The sequence below is a fragment of the Artemia franciscana genome, chromosome 19 (genome assembly GCF_032884065.1).
Source record: "Artemia franciscana chromosome 19, ASM3288406v1, whole genome shotgun sequence".
NCBI lineage: Eukaryota > Metazoa > Arthropoda > Branchiopoda > Anostraca > Artemiidae > Artemia > Artemia franciscana.
Window position 1 is genome coordinate 26,251,672 of NC_088881.1, and position 17,956 is coordinate 26,269,627.

Here is a 17,956-nt window from a genome sequence, read left to right on the forward strand (position 1 = left end):
GAAGAGTTTTTAACTAGTTTTCTTATTCATTTAAATTGTCAAAGGTGTTTTCTATAGGATGTTGGCTTGTGAGATGTTTCAAACAGGCTAAATTGGCTACTTAGGTCTACTTTTGCAGTATTAGCAGAGTTTTTAACTAGTTTTCTTATTCATTTAAATTGTCAAAGGTGTTTTTCTATAGGGTGTTGGCTTGTGAGATGTTTCAAACAGGCTAAATTGGATACTTAGGTCTACTTTTGCAGTATTAGCAGAGTTTTTAACTAGTTTTCTTATTCATTTAAATTGTCAAAGGTGTTTTTCTATAGGGTGTCGGCTTGTGAGATGCTTCAAACAGGCTAAATTGTCTACTTAGGTCTACTTTTGCAGTATTAGCGGAGTTTTTAACTAGTTTTCTTATTCATTTAAATTGTCAAAGGTGTTTTCTATAGGGTGTTGGCTTGTGAGATGTTTCAAACAGGCTAAATTGGATACTTAGGTCTACTTTTGCAGTATTAGCAGAGTTTTTAACTAGTTTTCTTATTCATTTAAATTGTCAAAGGTGTTTTCTATAGGGTGTTGGCTTGTGAGATGTTTCAAACAGGCTAAATTGGATACTTAGGTCTACTTTTGCAGTATTAGCAGAGTTTTTAACTAGTTTTCTTATTCATTTAAATTGTCAAAGGTGTTTTTCTATAGGGTGTCGGCTTGTGAGATGCTTCAAACAGGCTAAATTGGCTACTTAGGTCTACTTTTGCAGTATTAGCAGAGTTTTTAACTAGTTTTCTTATTCATTTAAATTGTCAAAGGTGTTTTCTATAGGGTGTTGGCTTGTGAGATGTTTCAAACAGGCTAAATTGGATACTTAGGTCTACTTTTGCAGTATTAGCAGAGTCTCTAATAAGTTTTCTTCTTCATTTAAATTCTCAAAGGTGTTTTCTATAGGGTGTTGGCTTGTGAGACGTTTCAAACAGGCTAAATTGGCTACTTAGGTCTACTTTTGCAGTATCAGCAGGATTTCTAATAAGTTTTCTTATTCATTTAAATTATTAAAGGTGTTTTTTATAAGGTGTTGGCTTGTGAGATGTTTCAGACAGGCTAAATTGGCTACTTAGGTCTACTTTTGTAGTACCAGCAGAATTTCTAATTCTGCACATACACTTCAAGTAAGAAAAATACTTATCTCTATAGTCAGAATTGCATCCTGAATCCAAAGTTATTGTGCATTTGCATCAGAAAGGAAATTAATATTCACCATATACAGACCTAGCCTATACCAATTCAGGGTATATATTTGCACGTTAGTGAGTATATGTGTATGTATGTGTATATGTGTGTATGTGTATATGTATGTGTGTATGTATATGTATGTATATGTATGTGTATATATGTATATATATGTATATATGTAAGCCCTATAGATAGGTAGAGTAGCTCCATAGGAGGCTTAGGCCAAGTAGGACCTTGTCCCAGTGGGGCCCATAATAGAAACTGGGAAACCCTCCCCTGGGGGTCATAATTTCAGGTGGAGGAGGAAGAAGGCCCCTCAAATGTACACTCAGCAGGGCCAACTGCCGTGTTCACGCGTCAGATGAGTTACAAACCTTCTCCCAGTAATGGGTTAAATTGCATGGTGAAGCAGAACACCATCGTGGGAGGATCCTCTTTAGGAGGACAACTGCGGCAGGGCGTAAGATCCAGATTTATGGACAACGGCCTCTGTAAAGGGCTGCCTCGACCCTTTCGGGGTACCTGCAAGACTGGGAAACTTGCGGTCAATTTTTCCCACTTGAGGAGTGGCGCCCCTCGAGGAAATTATAGCCTAGTAAACAACACAGCACTCGTACGGGATTCTGATTATTGGATAATTTTCTGGGCTTGGTTTGTTTTGATGGGCGTTTTCGGGCTGAAAAACCTCTTCCTAGCTAATTTATCTACTATGGGCTGCCTCCCCGTAGTAACATAATATTTGTAGGCATGAATATATAATGAGTCGGAGGTAATAGGCTTGGGACTGTCTGTGCAGGATTTCGACTCTTGTTGATAGAAGAGCATCGCCAAGTGCTGAAAACCATGTTGTGACCAAGATGGGCCCAGGATTGCACAAAGCCTCCAACTTACTGGAGGTCCCAGGGACTTCTTGCTGTCCGGTTCTAAGCCGGCTTAAGCGCTTCGGTGTAGACTTGAGAAGATATGTTGGTCCCCATCCTGCACTGGTATCCGGGATCACTGCTTTTCTTGAGGCCAAAATAATTTCAAAGATTTAAAGAACATGAAAATTGGAACTTGGAATGTTACGACGTTAAAAAATGACTATCGCATCGACATTTTGACTGACGAATTCAGACGGTTTGAACTGGATTTATTAGGAGTTTCAGAAACTCATATCCCAGGGGTAGGAAGCATGAAATTAGGTGACATAGAATTTGTTTACTCAGGAAGGAAGGATGGGGTACATAGACAGGGAGTAGGGCTCATGATGAATAAGGAAGCTGCTAAGTCTTGTTTAGGCTGGGAAGGTATTAATAATAGAATACTAATTGCTCATTTTATGACTAAAAAGTTTAGGGTATCAGTTATAGTAGTATATGCCCCCATTGAACCAACTGATGGAGATACTAGTGACTCAGATGAATTTTACTTACAGTTACAGGAGCAAATAGACAGGGTACCAGGTAGAAATATGGTGTTTTTGCTAGGAGATTTTAATGCCCAGGTTGGTAGAAATAGGGATAGATGGTATCCTAGCCTAGGTAATTTTGGTGTAGGAAAAGAAAACAGTAATGGCTATAGGCTTTTGCAATTTTGTAGGTATAACAACCTAGTTATAACCAATACGGTGTTTGGTCACAAAATGGCCCATAAGTTGACATGGTATTCACGTGATGGTAAGACAGCAAACCTTATTGATTATGTTATTGTAAACAGAAGACTAGCAGGATCAATACAAGATACTAGGGTGTATAGGAGTGCCGTTATTGATGTTAAAAGTAAAGATCACCATCTAGTAGTGTCTAAGGTTAATTTAAAGCTGAAATTTCGGAAGAGTAACTCCCTCCCGGGAAGTTATGATGTTGGTAGACTTCAGGATGAAAATTTGAGAAAAAAATTCCAGGAACAGTTGAGTACTAAACTTGAGGGTTTAAAATTTGACAATGTGGAAGATGGATGGAATAATTTCAGAAAAACAATTTGTGAAGTTGCTGATGGTGTCCTAGGGAAGAGTGCTAAGACAGCAACTAGGAATATTAGTGAAAAAGCTTTAGGTTTAATAGAGAGTAGAAGGGGTTTGTATAAGAATTATCTGAGCGATAGGTCGTATGAAAACAAAAGGAATGTAAAGAAAGTGGAGAAAGCATTAAAATATGAACTAAGGAGATGTGAAATGGAGGCGATGGATAAAATTGCTGAGGATCTGGAAGATGCGGCTAGACGGCATAATAGTAAAATATTATACTGGCATGTTAATAAATTGAAAGGGAGTAGCCGATCCGGACTAGTCCCAGTTAAAGATAGAAATGGGGTCACAATTAGTGATAAGGAAAAAGTTAAAGAAAGATGGGTGGAACATTTTGAGAATGTGCTAAACCGAGATACAGTTGCAGGAAAAGATATAGATGAAAATGAAAAAGTTTGTGATACCTTGGATGTGAAGGAAGATTTGTTTAGTGAGGAAGAATTAGCGACAGTACTAGAAGGATTAAAAAATAATAAGGCCCCAGGTGCTGATAGTATGATTAATGAGTTCCTTAAATATGGTGGCTCTGAGGTTAGGAATAAGCTACTGAAGATTATGAACATGATTTTTGAAAAAGGGGAAGTACCCAATGATTTTAGGAAAACCTTAATTAAACCACTGTATAAGAAAGGTGACAAGAGTGAATGTCGGAATTATCGAGGCATTAGTCTGGTCTCTGTAGGTAGCAAATTACTGAGTAATATGATACTTTTTAGACTGAGACATGCTGTAGACAAAGTTTTAAGGGAAGAACAATGCGGTTTTAGAAAAGGTAGAGGATGTGTCGACCATGTTTTCACTCTTAGGTTAATAATTGAGAAGTCCCTTCGTTGTCAAACACCTTTGGTCCTTAGTTTTATCGATTATGAGCAAGCTTTCGATTCTGTTGATAGAACAGCGTTAACAAAGGTCTTATCGTTATATGGTATACCAGAAAAATACATTAAAGTGATTTGCGCTATGTACGAGAATAATACTGCTGCGGTTAAGGTAGGAAATGAGGTTAGCAACTGGTTTTGTATTAAATCAGGAGTTAAGCAGGGTTGTGTTCTATCCCCCTTTATATGGATCATTTTGATGGACTTCGTCTTAAGGAGCACAGGAAAGGCAATTGGAGACCATGGAATCAAATGGGGAGGAAGAACGCTCCTGGACTTAGATTATGCTGATGATTTAAGCATATTAGATGAAAGTGTGAGCAAAATGAATGAATTTTTAGAGGTTTTACGAGTTCAGGGTGCTAAAATAGGCTTGAAAATTAATGTTAAGAAGACTAAGTCACTAAGGTTAGGAATAAGTGAAGATGAACAGGTGACCTTAGGTAACGAAAAGATTGATCAGGTTGGGAGCTTCAGTTACCTTGGTAGTATTATTAGTAAAGATGGTGGGAGCAGTGAAGATGTTAAAAGTAGAATAGCTAAAGCTCAGGGTGTTTTTTCACAGTTAAAAAAAGTTTGGAAGAATAGAAAGATAAGCCTACAAACCAAGATTAGAATATTGGAAGCTACAGTGATGACAGTGGTCAAATATGGCTCTGAAGCATGGACACTCCGAAAAGCAGATGAAAATTTACTAGATGTTTTCCAGAGAAATTGCCTACGGATTGTTCTGGGTACCCGGCTGACTGACCGTACTTCAAACAGTAGGTTGTACGAAAAGTGTGGTTCAATCCCGCTTTCTGGGGCTATAATGAAAGAAAGGTTGAGATGGCTAGGCCACGTTCTACGGATGAAGGATGACAGATTACCGAAGATTGTCCTTTTTGGCCAACCGTCTGGGGCTACACGGAAAGCAGGTCGTCCTTGTCTGGGTTGGGAGGATGTCATAAATAAGGATTTAAAGGAAATGGGAACTTCCTGGGAGGGTGTAAAGAGGGAGGCTTTAAATAGATTAGGTTGGAGGAGGAGCGTGCGTAGCTGTGTTGGCCTCAGGCGGCTTGGTGCTGCAGTGAGTTATTAGTAGTAGTAGTAGTAGTATAGTATACCAGATAAATACATTAAAGTGACAAGTTTTATGTACGAATATAACACTACTGCGGTTGAGGTAGAAAATGGGGTTATCAGCTGGTTTCGTATAAATCAGGAGTAAAGCAGGGTTGTGTTCTATCTCTCATTATATGGATCATTTTGATCGACTTTGTCTTAAGGAGCACAGAAAAGGCAATAGGAGAACAAGGAATCAATCGGGAGGAAAAACGTTTCTGGATTTAGATTATGTAGATGATTTAAAGACGTAAAAACGTTTAAAGACGTTAGTAAAGACGGTGGGAGCAGTGAGGATGTTAAAAGTAGAATAGCCAAGGCTCAGAGTATTTTTTCAAAGTTGAAAAAAGCTAGGAAGAATAGGAAGATGAGTCTGCAAACCAAGATGACAATATTGGAAGCTGCAGTGATGACAGTGGTCAAATAAGGTTCTAAAGCATGGGCGCTCCGAAAAGCGGATTACGATTTGCTAGATGTTTTCCAGAGAAATTGCCTACGCATTGTTCTGGGTACCCGACTGACTGACCGTATTTCAAACAGTAGGCTTTACAAAAATGCAGTTCTATTCCGCTTTCTCGGGCTATAATAAGAGAAAGGTTGAGATGGCTTGGGCACGTTCTGTGGATGATGGATGACAGATTGTCGAAAATTGTCCTTTTTGGCCAACCGTCAAGGGCTAAACGAAAAGCAGGTCGTCCACGGTTGGGGTGGGAGGATGTCATGAATAAAGATTTAAAAGGAATAGAAAACTTTTAACAGATTAAAACGAAAACTTCCTGGGAGGGTGTAAAGAGGGAGGCTTTAAATAGATCAGGATGAAAAAGGAACATCCTTCGCTCTGTTGGCCTCAGGCCGCTAGGTGCTGCGGTAGGTTGTTAGTAGTAGTAGTAGTATCAGAGACACCAAGCCAATGGATCCAACCTACATGAGGGATAGCGGAGATCCGATTTGAAGAATATATAGAAGAATTTTTATAACAATAAAAATAATAATTATTATAAATGTTTAGTCAGCTATGACAAAATTTTAACTTAATTTAAACAAAATCTAAATTTAAAAAATTAGAATTCAAGAATTTTTCACAAGAATATATTGAACATCTAAGATTGTATCACACTTGTAGATTATCTGACTCACAGAATAATAAAAATTAAACATATTGATAATGGGCGGCGTCAATTCATGAAAATTTCGAGGGAGGGCAAATCTAGGTTGAAAAATGCATTTTTCAAAAGCTAGAGCAGGGCAAATTCATTTTTTTGTCGTTCTTCAAATGTCAATACCAAAAAAGAAAAAAATAACCCAAAAAAGAATTTTTTCCAAATCTAGAAGGGGGTGCATTCTATAAAAGGAAATGCCCGAAAAAATAACATTACAGATTATATGGTAAAGGCGAAGCTGAATTTTCAAATCTTAAGTTTACGAATATTATGATTAAACGCGCTCGGCGGTGTCCCCTACTAAAAAAAAAAAAAAAACTACATAAACTGTATTCTCGATTTTTCCTAATTTTTAAAGATACATATAGTTGTGTAAATTTTTAATGTATATACAAGTAATTCAACAAATCGAATGTTATTTTCGCTGTCCTTGGCACTTTCAGGGTTTCATTATTCTATTACATCACTATGGGTTGTTGACAGCCAATATTCTTGATAGTTATAATTAGAAACAAGCTAGCACAGTGTTATCATTTGCAATGAATAATGTCTTCTATAAGATTTGGGTTCATTTGACTATCACAAATGGACTATGAGCAATGAGTAACTAAGCAGTATCAATAAAATTCAATATTGCATGGCAGAATTTGATCAATTGCTTGATAACAAAAGAGGTCTGTATCTCTATATCTTAATTAGCATGAATCATCATTAATCTTAATTGTGAGTCACTTCAATTAGCTTAAATCACATCTTTGAATTAAGGATGTTGTCGTGTTGTCACAATCCTGTGTTTAAAACATTGGATGAAAAAAACATCTACTAACAAAAAGAAGATTCGCTGAAATTTTGCACTCAGTTGACTCAGAGCCATTCAAGGCCCAATTTCCACGGTGATCTTGGATCATCGTGGAAATTACCGTGGATTACCGTGGAAAAATGATCTTGGCAGATCATTTTTTCTCAATCGCAAGGATAGATGTAAAGATAATTATAACGGTTTGAAATTCTGTTCTGCAAGCTAACAGCAGGGGGGCTCCAATTCATTGAAATGTAGGAAGTAGGCAAATATTTCTTTTTCAATTTTTTTATGAAGAGACAAAAAAGGTATATTCCAAAACCTGGGGGGGGGGCGGATAACAAATAGAAAATGATGTTAAGTTGACGTCAAGAAGCCCTTGTTCTGGTATACAGCTTAAAAACAAGCTCAGTGTATTCTCTAGGGTAGTTTTAGAATATAGCTGGAAAAGGTATCTGGTTTACAGCCCATTTATCCGCTTAGGGTCGATAGTGTTGCAAAAGTCTCAGTACATGACTTGTGCCTGAGTTTGATGGTATATCATTGAACAATCACTCAAGCTGTCTACTCTTTCTAGAATTGTTGGGAGGATAAAATTGAACAATATTCATCACTAGACGTAATACAAGCTTAATATACAAGCCTAATACAAGCCAGGGCTATTAGATGACAACCCAATGCACAGTGATCTTTGATTCGAGAAAACCATTGGGTTAGAGACAACAGCGGGTTTCATTTGGGAGCTAAATTTGCCCGAGTTTCTCTTCTGCCCTGTGATAGGATAAGCCATTAGTCCTGGACATTGTAAGTTCATGGCTAAAAGTATTTTTTCCAAACTACAAAACCTTGCAATTTAGAATGTTGAGCGGCATACCTTAGCTTTTAGCCCAGTTACAACATGAACTGGGCTATACAGGATAATCCCTTTTTTTCCAAAATATACAGAGTATGATTTGACTCTAGAAATGCATACAATGAACGACCCAACACCAGTACATAAGGACAATAGGAGCGGAGGAGGATTATAATACAACTTGAATAAACCTCCAGGAAAGCACAGATTCAGGGTTCAATGTATAGTTTTGATATTTTAGAAACCCACGACATAGCACAAAAACCATACGAAATAGCTTACAGGAAAAATGTGTTTTTAGTTTCTTCCATAGAAGCTGTTAACTAAATAATTTAATAAACAGAAAACACCCACCCAGGCAACAGTACAGTTAAGTAAAGATTTTAAACTATAAGACACTATTAGGTTTGATAAGAAAAACTCACTCATTTTCGCACCTATCCACAGAAATAGAACCAAAGCTGCATTAAAGGGCTCTAGAAAGATTGGAAATTTGGGACAAATCATACAACATTTTTGCTCTTAAACACCTTCTCTCCCCTGTATTGACCCATCCCCCAAGTATCACACCAAATGGAATATGTCCACTGATGACTCCTTTTTTACTACTAGAAATTAAGCATTAACAGAATTAAAACAGTGGAACACCCACATACACACACACATAATAAACTTGAAATAGTAAAATCCGAATATTTCAACTCCCCGTCCAGTAATCTTTATCAACAGGAAAAAGTTAAAGTTAAATTAAACACAACATAAAAACAAAAAGACAAATTTTTCTTTATAAAAGTTGCATCTCAATAACCACCAAAATACTGTAATCCCAATAAAAGTCTGAACAAGCACACAGAAACGACAAAGGCCTGTCTCTGGAACAGAAAATTGTGTCTTGTATAATTTCAGACTGTTAAAGAGATCTACCGAAAAGAAATACTAACCCAAGATAAAACCCCAGGCCATCATCCATTTATAAAATTCAGATTTTTATTATTTAATGTTTGTTGTTGTTTTTTCCACTGTTTCATTTAAATTATACCTATTTTTCTCTCTTAAATTCTGTAAATGGAAATGTAAATGGAAAAGCAGTGTGGTCTACGAAATTATTTGAATTACCCATTACAATTAACAAAAAGGAAAAATGTAAATAGATTCACAGCAAATAAAATGAAATTTATAAAGGGAATAAAATAGGGTGCATACTTTGAAGAATAGACTCTACTTACAGCTCTAAAGATCATATGAAGTGGCATTGAAATGTTGAAGTTTAGTGCATAGTTGTTTGTCACACTGACTAGGAAGAACATTAAAACCAATTTGAAATACAGCCTATAAGAAAGAATATACAGAAACACAAAATCAATTAGATTTTAAAACTAGTGACAAGAGAAGGAGGATAAGGAAGGTGAAACAGCTCTAAGATTGCTCCGAAGAATCCTCCACAAGAAACTTCAGCAATAGATGTGTGGCACTATCAATTGGAAATTTTCCAGATGCAATGTCGCATAATTACAATGACACATAATAATCGCATAACATAATTAACAATATAACATAATATAGCATTAATTAACAATAAATTCAACTTAGAGAGGGAGGATCAGTCTTGTAAGGACTCTCCTTTACGTGATCAGAGTTCAGACTGGCGTAAGCCAGGTCATCCACCCCCTGTACAGAGAACCTGAAGGTAACATACCTTGACTACTATGTCGTATTAAAGTTTTTGTCATTGAGGCAATGTATAGTTAAGAATGTAATGCTGTAATTTCTTGTCATGACTAAAATCAGTAATAGGAGAAGAGGAGGCGTTTAATATCTAAACTAAATGTACTGAACATACTCAGACCAGGGCCTCTAGCCTCCAATATATCCTGATTTCTCAAAATCTGCTTCTATCATTCCTTATAATTTCCATACAATTCACCATAGAGATTCTATCAGTATATTTTGTCTGTTTTAAAGATTTATCCCTCTTTAAAAAACAGGAGGATAATGCACAATATATATTTGACATATGTATTTTAATCTATTTAAGCTATTTTCACCAAAAGGAAATGCATAAGTATTTTCATTTATTTAACATCTTTTTTTTGTTTTGTTTTTTTTTAGCAATAGAATACAATGGTGAAAGTAGCTATTTTACTTTTCGCTTATTTCACTATGGCCAAAGCTGAATCAATGCAAAGTCCACCTGCAAGGGCCAAAGGTTCAAGGAAGCAGGGATAGGTTAGGAAAAGAAATGGCAAAGCTAGCTCATTGACTAGTTATGCATAATAAGATGCATTATTGTTTGATGGTCTCAGAAACAAAGGCCCCTATTTCTAGAGGAAAGCATTATTAAATTCTACCAAAGTCATACAAAAGAAAAGGGTCAGGTACAATTCAGTTCCAAAATGATGTCTCCAAGACCGAACGTGAGAAAAGAGCAAAGCTATATGTGAAGTTGCAGGTCAGATGTGCAAAAGGTGAAGCTGATTTGGTTATCCGTGGGAACTCTATAGTTCCAAAAAACGGTAAAATTTGTGCAGCCCAACAGGCTTCAATGTAACTATAAATAGTCAGTTAGATGGTAATGCTTTTCGAAGTGAAGTGTTTACAAATAATACTGGAAGTGAGGCAAACCAAAAGACTTCTGTGTCTTCTAGCAGACTTAGTGTGGGTGATATAGCTATTGCAAGAACATTGCTGGGCTTGGTGTTATTTTTAGTAATGGCTACTGCATAACTTCAAAATTTCATGTGATCACATGTGTCCTCTCCACAAATGAGGGAGATATTTATGCTTTTCGTGAAATCAAACCAAAGCAAACCTTTCTATTCCTGACTGAAACCCAGATACAGATCTCAAGATACAGATTGATGACCAACCATTCCACGGATGGAGGTAGAGGAATTACCATACATGCACGCGAAGAGATCCAAGTAGGCATAGTTGATATTAAGCTATATTATGAGCAATGGCTGGAACAAATTTGGATATCTATTATTAACCTACCTGGGGGTCCCATTGCGCCCGGTTGTCTTTACAGGAGTCCTACTTCGACAAGTATAGAGGACTCACTCTTGGCAATGCATGAGTCTTTTGGTAGTGTTGCCCGAAATGTGTGCAGTGCAAAAATGTGTGCAAAAAATGCGGCTCCCGAAATGGAGCCGCAATTAGTGATAAGGTAAGAGTTAAAGAGAGATTGGCAGAACAAAATAATTCAATGATATAAAGAACATAAAAATTGGAACTTTTAATATTTTGACGTTAAAAAGTAAGTACCGTACTGACATTTTGATTGACAAATTGAGACGATTCAAACTGGACTAATAAGGAGTTTCAGAAACTCATAACCCACGGATAGGAAGCACGAAACTAGGTGATATAGAACTTCTATACTCAGGCACGAAGGATGGGATACATAGACAGTGGGTAGGGCTCATAATGAAAAAGGAAGCTGCTAAGTCTGGCTTAGACTGGGAAAGTATTAATAATATGAATACTAATTGCTCATTTTATGATTAAAAAGTTCAGGGTATCAGTCATAGTAGTTTTACACATGTAGAGCTGACTGACGGAGTTGCTAGTGATTCCAATGAATTTTACTTAGTTACAGAAGCAAATAGACAGGGTAAATTTAAAGTTGAAATTTCGGAAGAGTAACTACTTCCCGAGAATTTATGATGTTAGCAGACTCCAGGATGAGAATCTGAGGGAAAATTTTCAGGAACAGTTGAACACTAAACTAGAGATTTTAAAATTTGCAATGTGGAATACGAATGGAATTATATTAGGAAAACAATTTGCGAAATTGCTGATGGTATCTTACGGAAGAAAGCTAAGACTGCAGTTTGGAATATTAGTGAAGAAGCTTTACGTTCAATAGGCCTACTGAGGAGAAGGGGCTTGTAGAAGAATTATCTGAGTGATAGATCACATAAAAACAAAAAAAAATGTAAAGAAAGTGGAGAAACTATTAAAATATGAACTAAGGAGGTGTAGAGTGGAGGCAGTGGATAAAATTGCCAAGGATCTGGAAAAAGTAACTATACGGCATATTAGTAAAATATTCTACTGGCGTGTTAATAAATTGAAAGAGAGAAGTCAATCTGGACCTGTCCCAGTTAAAGATAAGAATGGGGCCACAATTAGTGATAAGGAAAGAGTTAAGGAGAGATTGGGAGAACATTTTTAGAATGTGCTACACCAAGAGAGAGCTGCAGAAAAAAAATATATAAGAGAATGAAAACTCTTGTAATGTATTGGATGTGAAGGAAGATTTGTTTTGAGAGGAAGAATCAGCAATAGTGTCAAAAGGATAAAAAAATAATAAGGCTCCAGTTGCTCAAGTATGGTAAATGTGTTTCTTAAATATGGCGGCTTTGAGGTTAGAAATCAGCTACTGAAAATTATGAATATGATTTTGAAAAAGGGGAAGAACCTAGTGATTCTATAAAAACATTAATTAAACCACCGTATAAGAAATATGATAAGAGTGAGTGTTGTAATTATCAAGACATTAGTCTGGTCTCTGTAGATACCAAATTAGTTAGTAGTAAGGTACTTTTTAGACTGAGATATGCTGTAGACAAAATTTTAAGAGAAGAACAGTGCTGTATTAGAAAAGGTAGAGGATGTGTTGACCAAATTTTCGCTCTTAGGCTAATTATTGAGAAGTTTCCAAGTTATCAAACACCTTTAGCCCTGAGTTACAAAGATTATGAGCAAGCGTTCATTTCTGCTGATAGAAGAGCTTTAGTAAAGGTTTTATCCTGGTATAGTATCCCCCTTTATATGGATCATTTTGATGGATTTGTCTTAAGAATCACAGGAAAGGCAATGGGAGACCATGGAATCCAATGGTGAGGAAAAAATCTCCTGAACTCAGATTATGTTAATGAATTAAGCATCCTGAATACAAATTTTAGCAAAATGAATGAAATTTCGAGATTTTGCGAGTTCAGGATGCTAGAATAGGTTTCAAAATAAATGTTAAGAAGACTAATTCCCTAAGGCTAGGAATAAGTGAAGATGAAAAGATGGCATTGGGTAATGAAAAGATTAATTAGATGGATTGCTTCCCTTACCTTGGTAGCATTATTAGTAAAGATGGTGGGAGCAGTGAAGATGTTAAAAGTAGAATAGCCAAAGCTCAGAGTATTTTTTTTCACTGAAAAAAAAAATGTAAGAATAGAAAGATAAGTCTTCAAACCAAGATTAGAATATTGGAAGCTACAGTGATGACAGAGGTCAAATATGGCTTGGAAGCATGGGTGCTCTAAAAAGCAGATGAAGATTTGCTAGATGTTTTCCAGAAAAATTGCCTACGGATTGTTCTGAGTCCTACAACGCTGGAAATAAGAGATTCTTAAGCTGGCTGCCTGATCATATTTCAAACAGTTGGCTGTACAATAAGAGCAATCCAATCCTGTAAGCAGTAGAAGCAATGAATATTATAAATATTTGAACATCAAATTTTGAATTATTGAAAACTTCAGTGCCAACCTGGAAGCATTTTGGTTTCTGGCAATTTTTCATGTAGAGATGTTCCAGCAAAATTATTCGACGGCTATTTTCTTTGTATATTGATTTCTGCAAAGTAATTTCCATGGAAGGGGGCATTTCTGGAGTGATCAAGAAACCGATTAGACATGAAAGCCTTATTCTAATGAAATAATACAAAGGAGAATTTTTCAGAATGAATTGTTTACTTGCAATTTGGCAGGATGAGGAGATTCTCTGCAACGATGGAACTGTCTGGAGAGAATTTGACGGGGGAAGGTTTACTTTATGTTGGATGAAATTTCACCAAAGGAGATTTCAGTAAGTATCAATGTTGCTCCTTCCATATATGTCTATATGTGTCTCTTTACACTAAAGTTTGACTGTTTGTCCCAATTTTTAAGTCTTTATCGAAACAGAGGGGCTTTTTAATTAGAATAAGAAGCTTTTTTAAAAGTGCTAACAGCTTTAGTGCAAAGAGTAAGGTAATAAAGAGGGGGGCAACCCTTCATATAAGGATTAAACCTCCCAAAATTAATTTGCAAATTTTGTCTTTATTTTTCATGTACAGTGAGCCAAATTCAAACCTGCATTAGTCGAGAAACGTCCAGAAATTAGATAAAAAAGTTTTTTTTAACTGAAAGCAAGTCAACATTAAAACTTGAAACAACAAGAAATTATTCCATATATAAAAAGCGTTTGTCCCCTCCTTAACGCCTCACTCTTAACGCTAAAGTTTTTACTGTTTTAAAAACTAGAGTTGTGACAAAGAGTCAAACTTTAGTGTAAAGACTGAGGCATTGGGGAGGGAACAGCATTAATCAGCCATGCAAGGGGAGAAAGTGACATAAATTATACAAACAAGGTAAAAAAATTTCCTGGGATTCTGACCACAATTGATAGTGTATCCTGAGCAGCAAGTGAACAAGAATGAGTACCCTGTAAGCAGGGGCATATCCAGGGCTTTGCTCAAGGGATGGATTTAAAAAAAAAATGAAAAACTTTACAAAGAATATCAAAAGTTTGTTATAAAGATTTTTATTACTTTTTACAAGTTGGACAATTTTCTGCTCTTTTTTTTCAGGGGTAGGGGGGTTGAACCCATCCCCCCCCCCTAGATACAGCCTTGCCTGTAAGTGCTTTATACATTTTATGCTTTACCTCATAGGAATTGCAGGTTTTTTCCTGCCATAGTCCATAGTCCCAATAAATCCTATAATGGAAATGAAGACAAATTGAGAGAATGTGATGACATTGCCAGAGCCTGGATCAAACCTGGAAGAATGTAATTAAATTTTGTGATTTTTTCGTAAGTATGTAAGAAAAGAATGAGAAAGAGAATAAAATCATTATAATAGAAAGAGAATAAAAGACAGAAGGGCCCTACTATTTAGAGACATAAAACCCATTATTTTTCACTCAAACCTAAATATTATACATAAATGCAAGAGGCAGCAAAAGTTTTTCCAGCTAATCAGTTACAAAAAGAGTTGGCTTACAGTACCCTTTACCAAAGGGAAAGAATTTGGCTATGTTTTTGCTAAATGTCTAACTTCTTAGCCTTGATAAGAGACAAATTTGGTATGCCAAGAAAGCCAATTCCTTTAATATATATTTTAATATTAAACCACTTTAGTTGTGGCAAAGGTGTAGAATAGTGGCTCTATAGAAGGAAACATCTGAACTTTTCCTTATTTTATACCCCTTCAGCCTAACAGTTGTGATTCTGACAATATACCCTACCAAACTGATGGACTCACATATAGCCTTAATATTAGCCTTAATTTCTTTGTTATTGTTTTTGTGGTTTACTCTGTTGCATAATGGGTATCTGCTGTGTAGACTCAAAGATGTTCAGTTTAGCCTGAGTGATTGAGTAGAATGTGATGTGATATTTATTAATGCTAAGAGCTTGTATACACCATGGTCAATACAAAAATACAACAATATAAGGGTTGTAAACAAAGACATGCCCTTAAATCAAAATTAAATTACAAATAAATTACAAATAAATTATAGAAAAGGATCCCTATGTAGATGTACCAACAAACTTTCACTATTTCTTAATCCCCATAAGACTTTATCACTTAATAAAATATCAACCCACCTTGTAGGCCATGCAGGAAAACTCCTTACTCATACCATTTAATTCTTCAACAAGCCCAAAAAACAAATTAAGTCATCCTCCCTAGCTCTACATACTTGACAAAAGTATGGACATATCTTATGCCAAATACTTTCCCTTGTCACCAATTGGTAAAATATTTCCCCTTGCTGATATTATTCACTTTAGGTCCTCCTTGTTGATTTTTTGGCTTAAAATGAAGTTCTATCATCCTAACACTCTTAGTACCCTGCCTTTAAAAGTGTATCTACTTGTAGAGATTCTCTCAAACTTGTAGAAACACTACATAGAAATAGGTTACCCAAATGAGTTTAAAATGTAAATAATAATGGAAGGAAACATGATAATCTGATTGATATAAATATGCTCCATATTATAAAATAAGAACTGTATGGTGTTAGTCTTTTCTTTTAGTTTGATATATATCCTACTAGCTTTTGGGGTGGCGCTTTGCGCCACCCCAACACCTAGTTGGTGGGGGGGTTTCATGCCCCCCCAAGCTCCCCTGCGCGTGTAAGTCATTACATGCCATATTAGTTACGCGCCATTGTAGTTGTGTCCCTGTGTGCCACCTGTGAATATAGATAGATATATATATATTTTTAACTTCATAAAACTTGCAAATGTACAACATACTTGGCTGTCCCATTGTCTGTGCATATAAATAGATTGTCAGGTTTACCGACTCTTGAACATGCAACATATAATTGTCCATGGGAAAAACAATCTGTATTCAGATCTATACCTCATTATTCTAATGATTGCCCTTGAGCTTTGTTGATGGTGATTGCTAATCAAACATTCCCTGTGTCCTTGTTGTCATTTATATATCCCTCTGTGTCCCCATTGTTGTTGTTTCCCTGTGTCCCAGTTGTCATTTGTGTTCTGGTGTCCCAGTCTATAATTTCTCTTTGAGTGTTGTGGTTGTCATTTATATTCCCTGTGTCCCAGTCATCATTTTTGTCCTGGTTGTCATTTGTGTTCCAGTGTCCTGGTCTGTAATTTCTCTTTGAGTGTCCTGGTCGTCATTTATATTCCCTGTGTCCCGGTCATCATTTGTGTCCTGGTGATTGCTAATCAAACATTCCTTGTGTCCTGGTCGCTTTCTCTTGGAGTGTCCCAGTTGTCATTTATATTCCCTATGTCTAGGTGTCCTGGTCATCATTTGTGTCCTGATGTCCCAGTCTGTAATTTTGTCAGTCAACAAATATGATGTCAGTTGACACACAAACATGATGTCACTTGACACACAGACAACTTATTTTTATATATATATAGATGGCTATATATGGGACCATCATGATGAGAGGGGGGAGGGTAAATTGCCATAAATACAATTTTAACCATAAAAAGGTCATAAAATTGGCAATCTAAAATGCTTCATTCAAAGTATTTTTCTGTTTCTTGACTTTATCAGTGTTGCTTCTTTGCTATTAAGCCTAGGCTATTTGAAGAAAAGGAAGATATACAAAAAAATATGGAAAATATAAAAATTGGTCTGTATAGGTTATTTTCACATTAGGAGGGGGGGTAAAGTAAAGTGGAATACTTTTAAGAATTAGCCTATTTAAGTAGGCTATTTTTGAATTTTTTAAGTTGCTTCAGCAATTTCATGGAATTTTCTTCAGTGAAATTCTAGTTTATTTACTTTTTACTATCTTAGGAAGGGTTTAGATTAGGGAAATGACACTTACAGGGATGGATCTACAGATTAAAGTATGTCCAGTGTGAGTAGGCTATTAACTAGCAAAGAAGTTTCCAAAATAGCCAAATGTAACTAAACTAAAATTTTACCATTTCCTTTAGAAGAGGAGTGATTGTACACTACAACCAATTTTCTATGTTATAAGGAAACTTTCAGTAAGCTTAAAGCTTTAGGCTATTGACTTTTTAAATAGCGACTGTCAGAGAAACGGTATGCAAGAAGGAGTTTTCACCCTCGCTCCCACCATCGGAATCGTTATAATAGGAATATCTATTTTAATTACTTTGTAAGAAGTTCCAAAAATATAACATTAGAGCAACAGCCAATAAATACTAAAAAGATGTAAAGGTAAACATAGAGATCCATGAGCTTGGGATTTTAAATTAAGCGCTAAACCAATCAATGCTGGCATTCAGGCTGTTGTTCCGCCGGACAATTTATTAGTTAGAATGCTAACAAATATTTGTTTGGACAGCGGAAACAGAACTGTTAGCTAAAAGTTTTTAGTTGGACGGCAGAAGCACTATTATAGGAAAATTGTTAGAGAGCAGGCATCTGTTTTGACAGTGGAAAAACCCCTTTACACGCAAAACTCCTTGGTATTAACCTAATGAGCGTATTTAGAGCACAAACA

General features: G+C 36.1%; 1 protein-coding gene across 2 annotated transcripts in view; it reads right to left on the reverse strand.

Annotated features, from left to right (window-relative positions):
- LOC136039488 (UDP-xylose and UDP-N-acetylglucosamine transporter-like) overlaps positions 1-17,742 on the reverse strand; it is a 39,180-nt gene extending 21,438 nt beyond the window's left edge. The window contains exons 1-3 of one of the 2 annotated variants that reach the window (XM_065723277.1): positions 17,606-17,742; positions 14,654-14,767; positions 9,235-9,337 (exon numbers count right to left, since the gene is read on the reverse strand). In XM_065723277.1, the coding sequence (XP_065579349.1) occupies positions 9,235-9,337; positions 14,654-14,767; positions 17,606-17,688 (300 nt within the window). In that variant the 5' untranslated portion in view covers positions 17,689-17,742. Of the gene's footprint in view, positions 1-9,234; positions 9,338-14,653; positions 14,768-17,411; positions 17,541-17,605 lie in introns of those variants that run through there. The other variant, XM_065723278.1, reaches the window with a different exon arrangement.
- Positions 17,743-17,956: the final 214 nt, after the last annotated feature.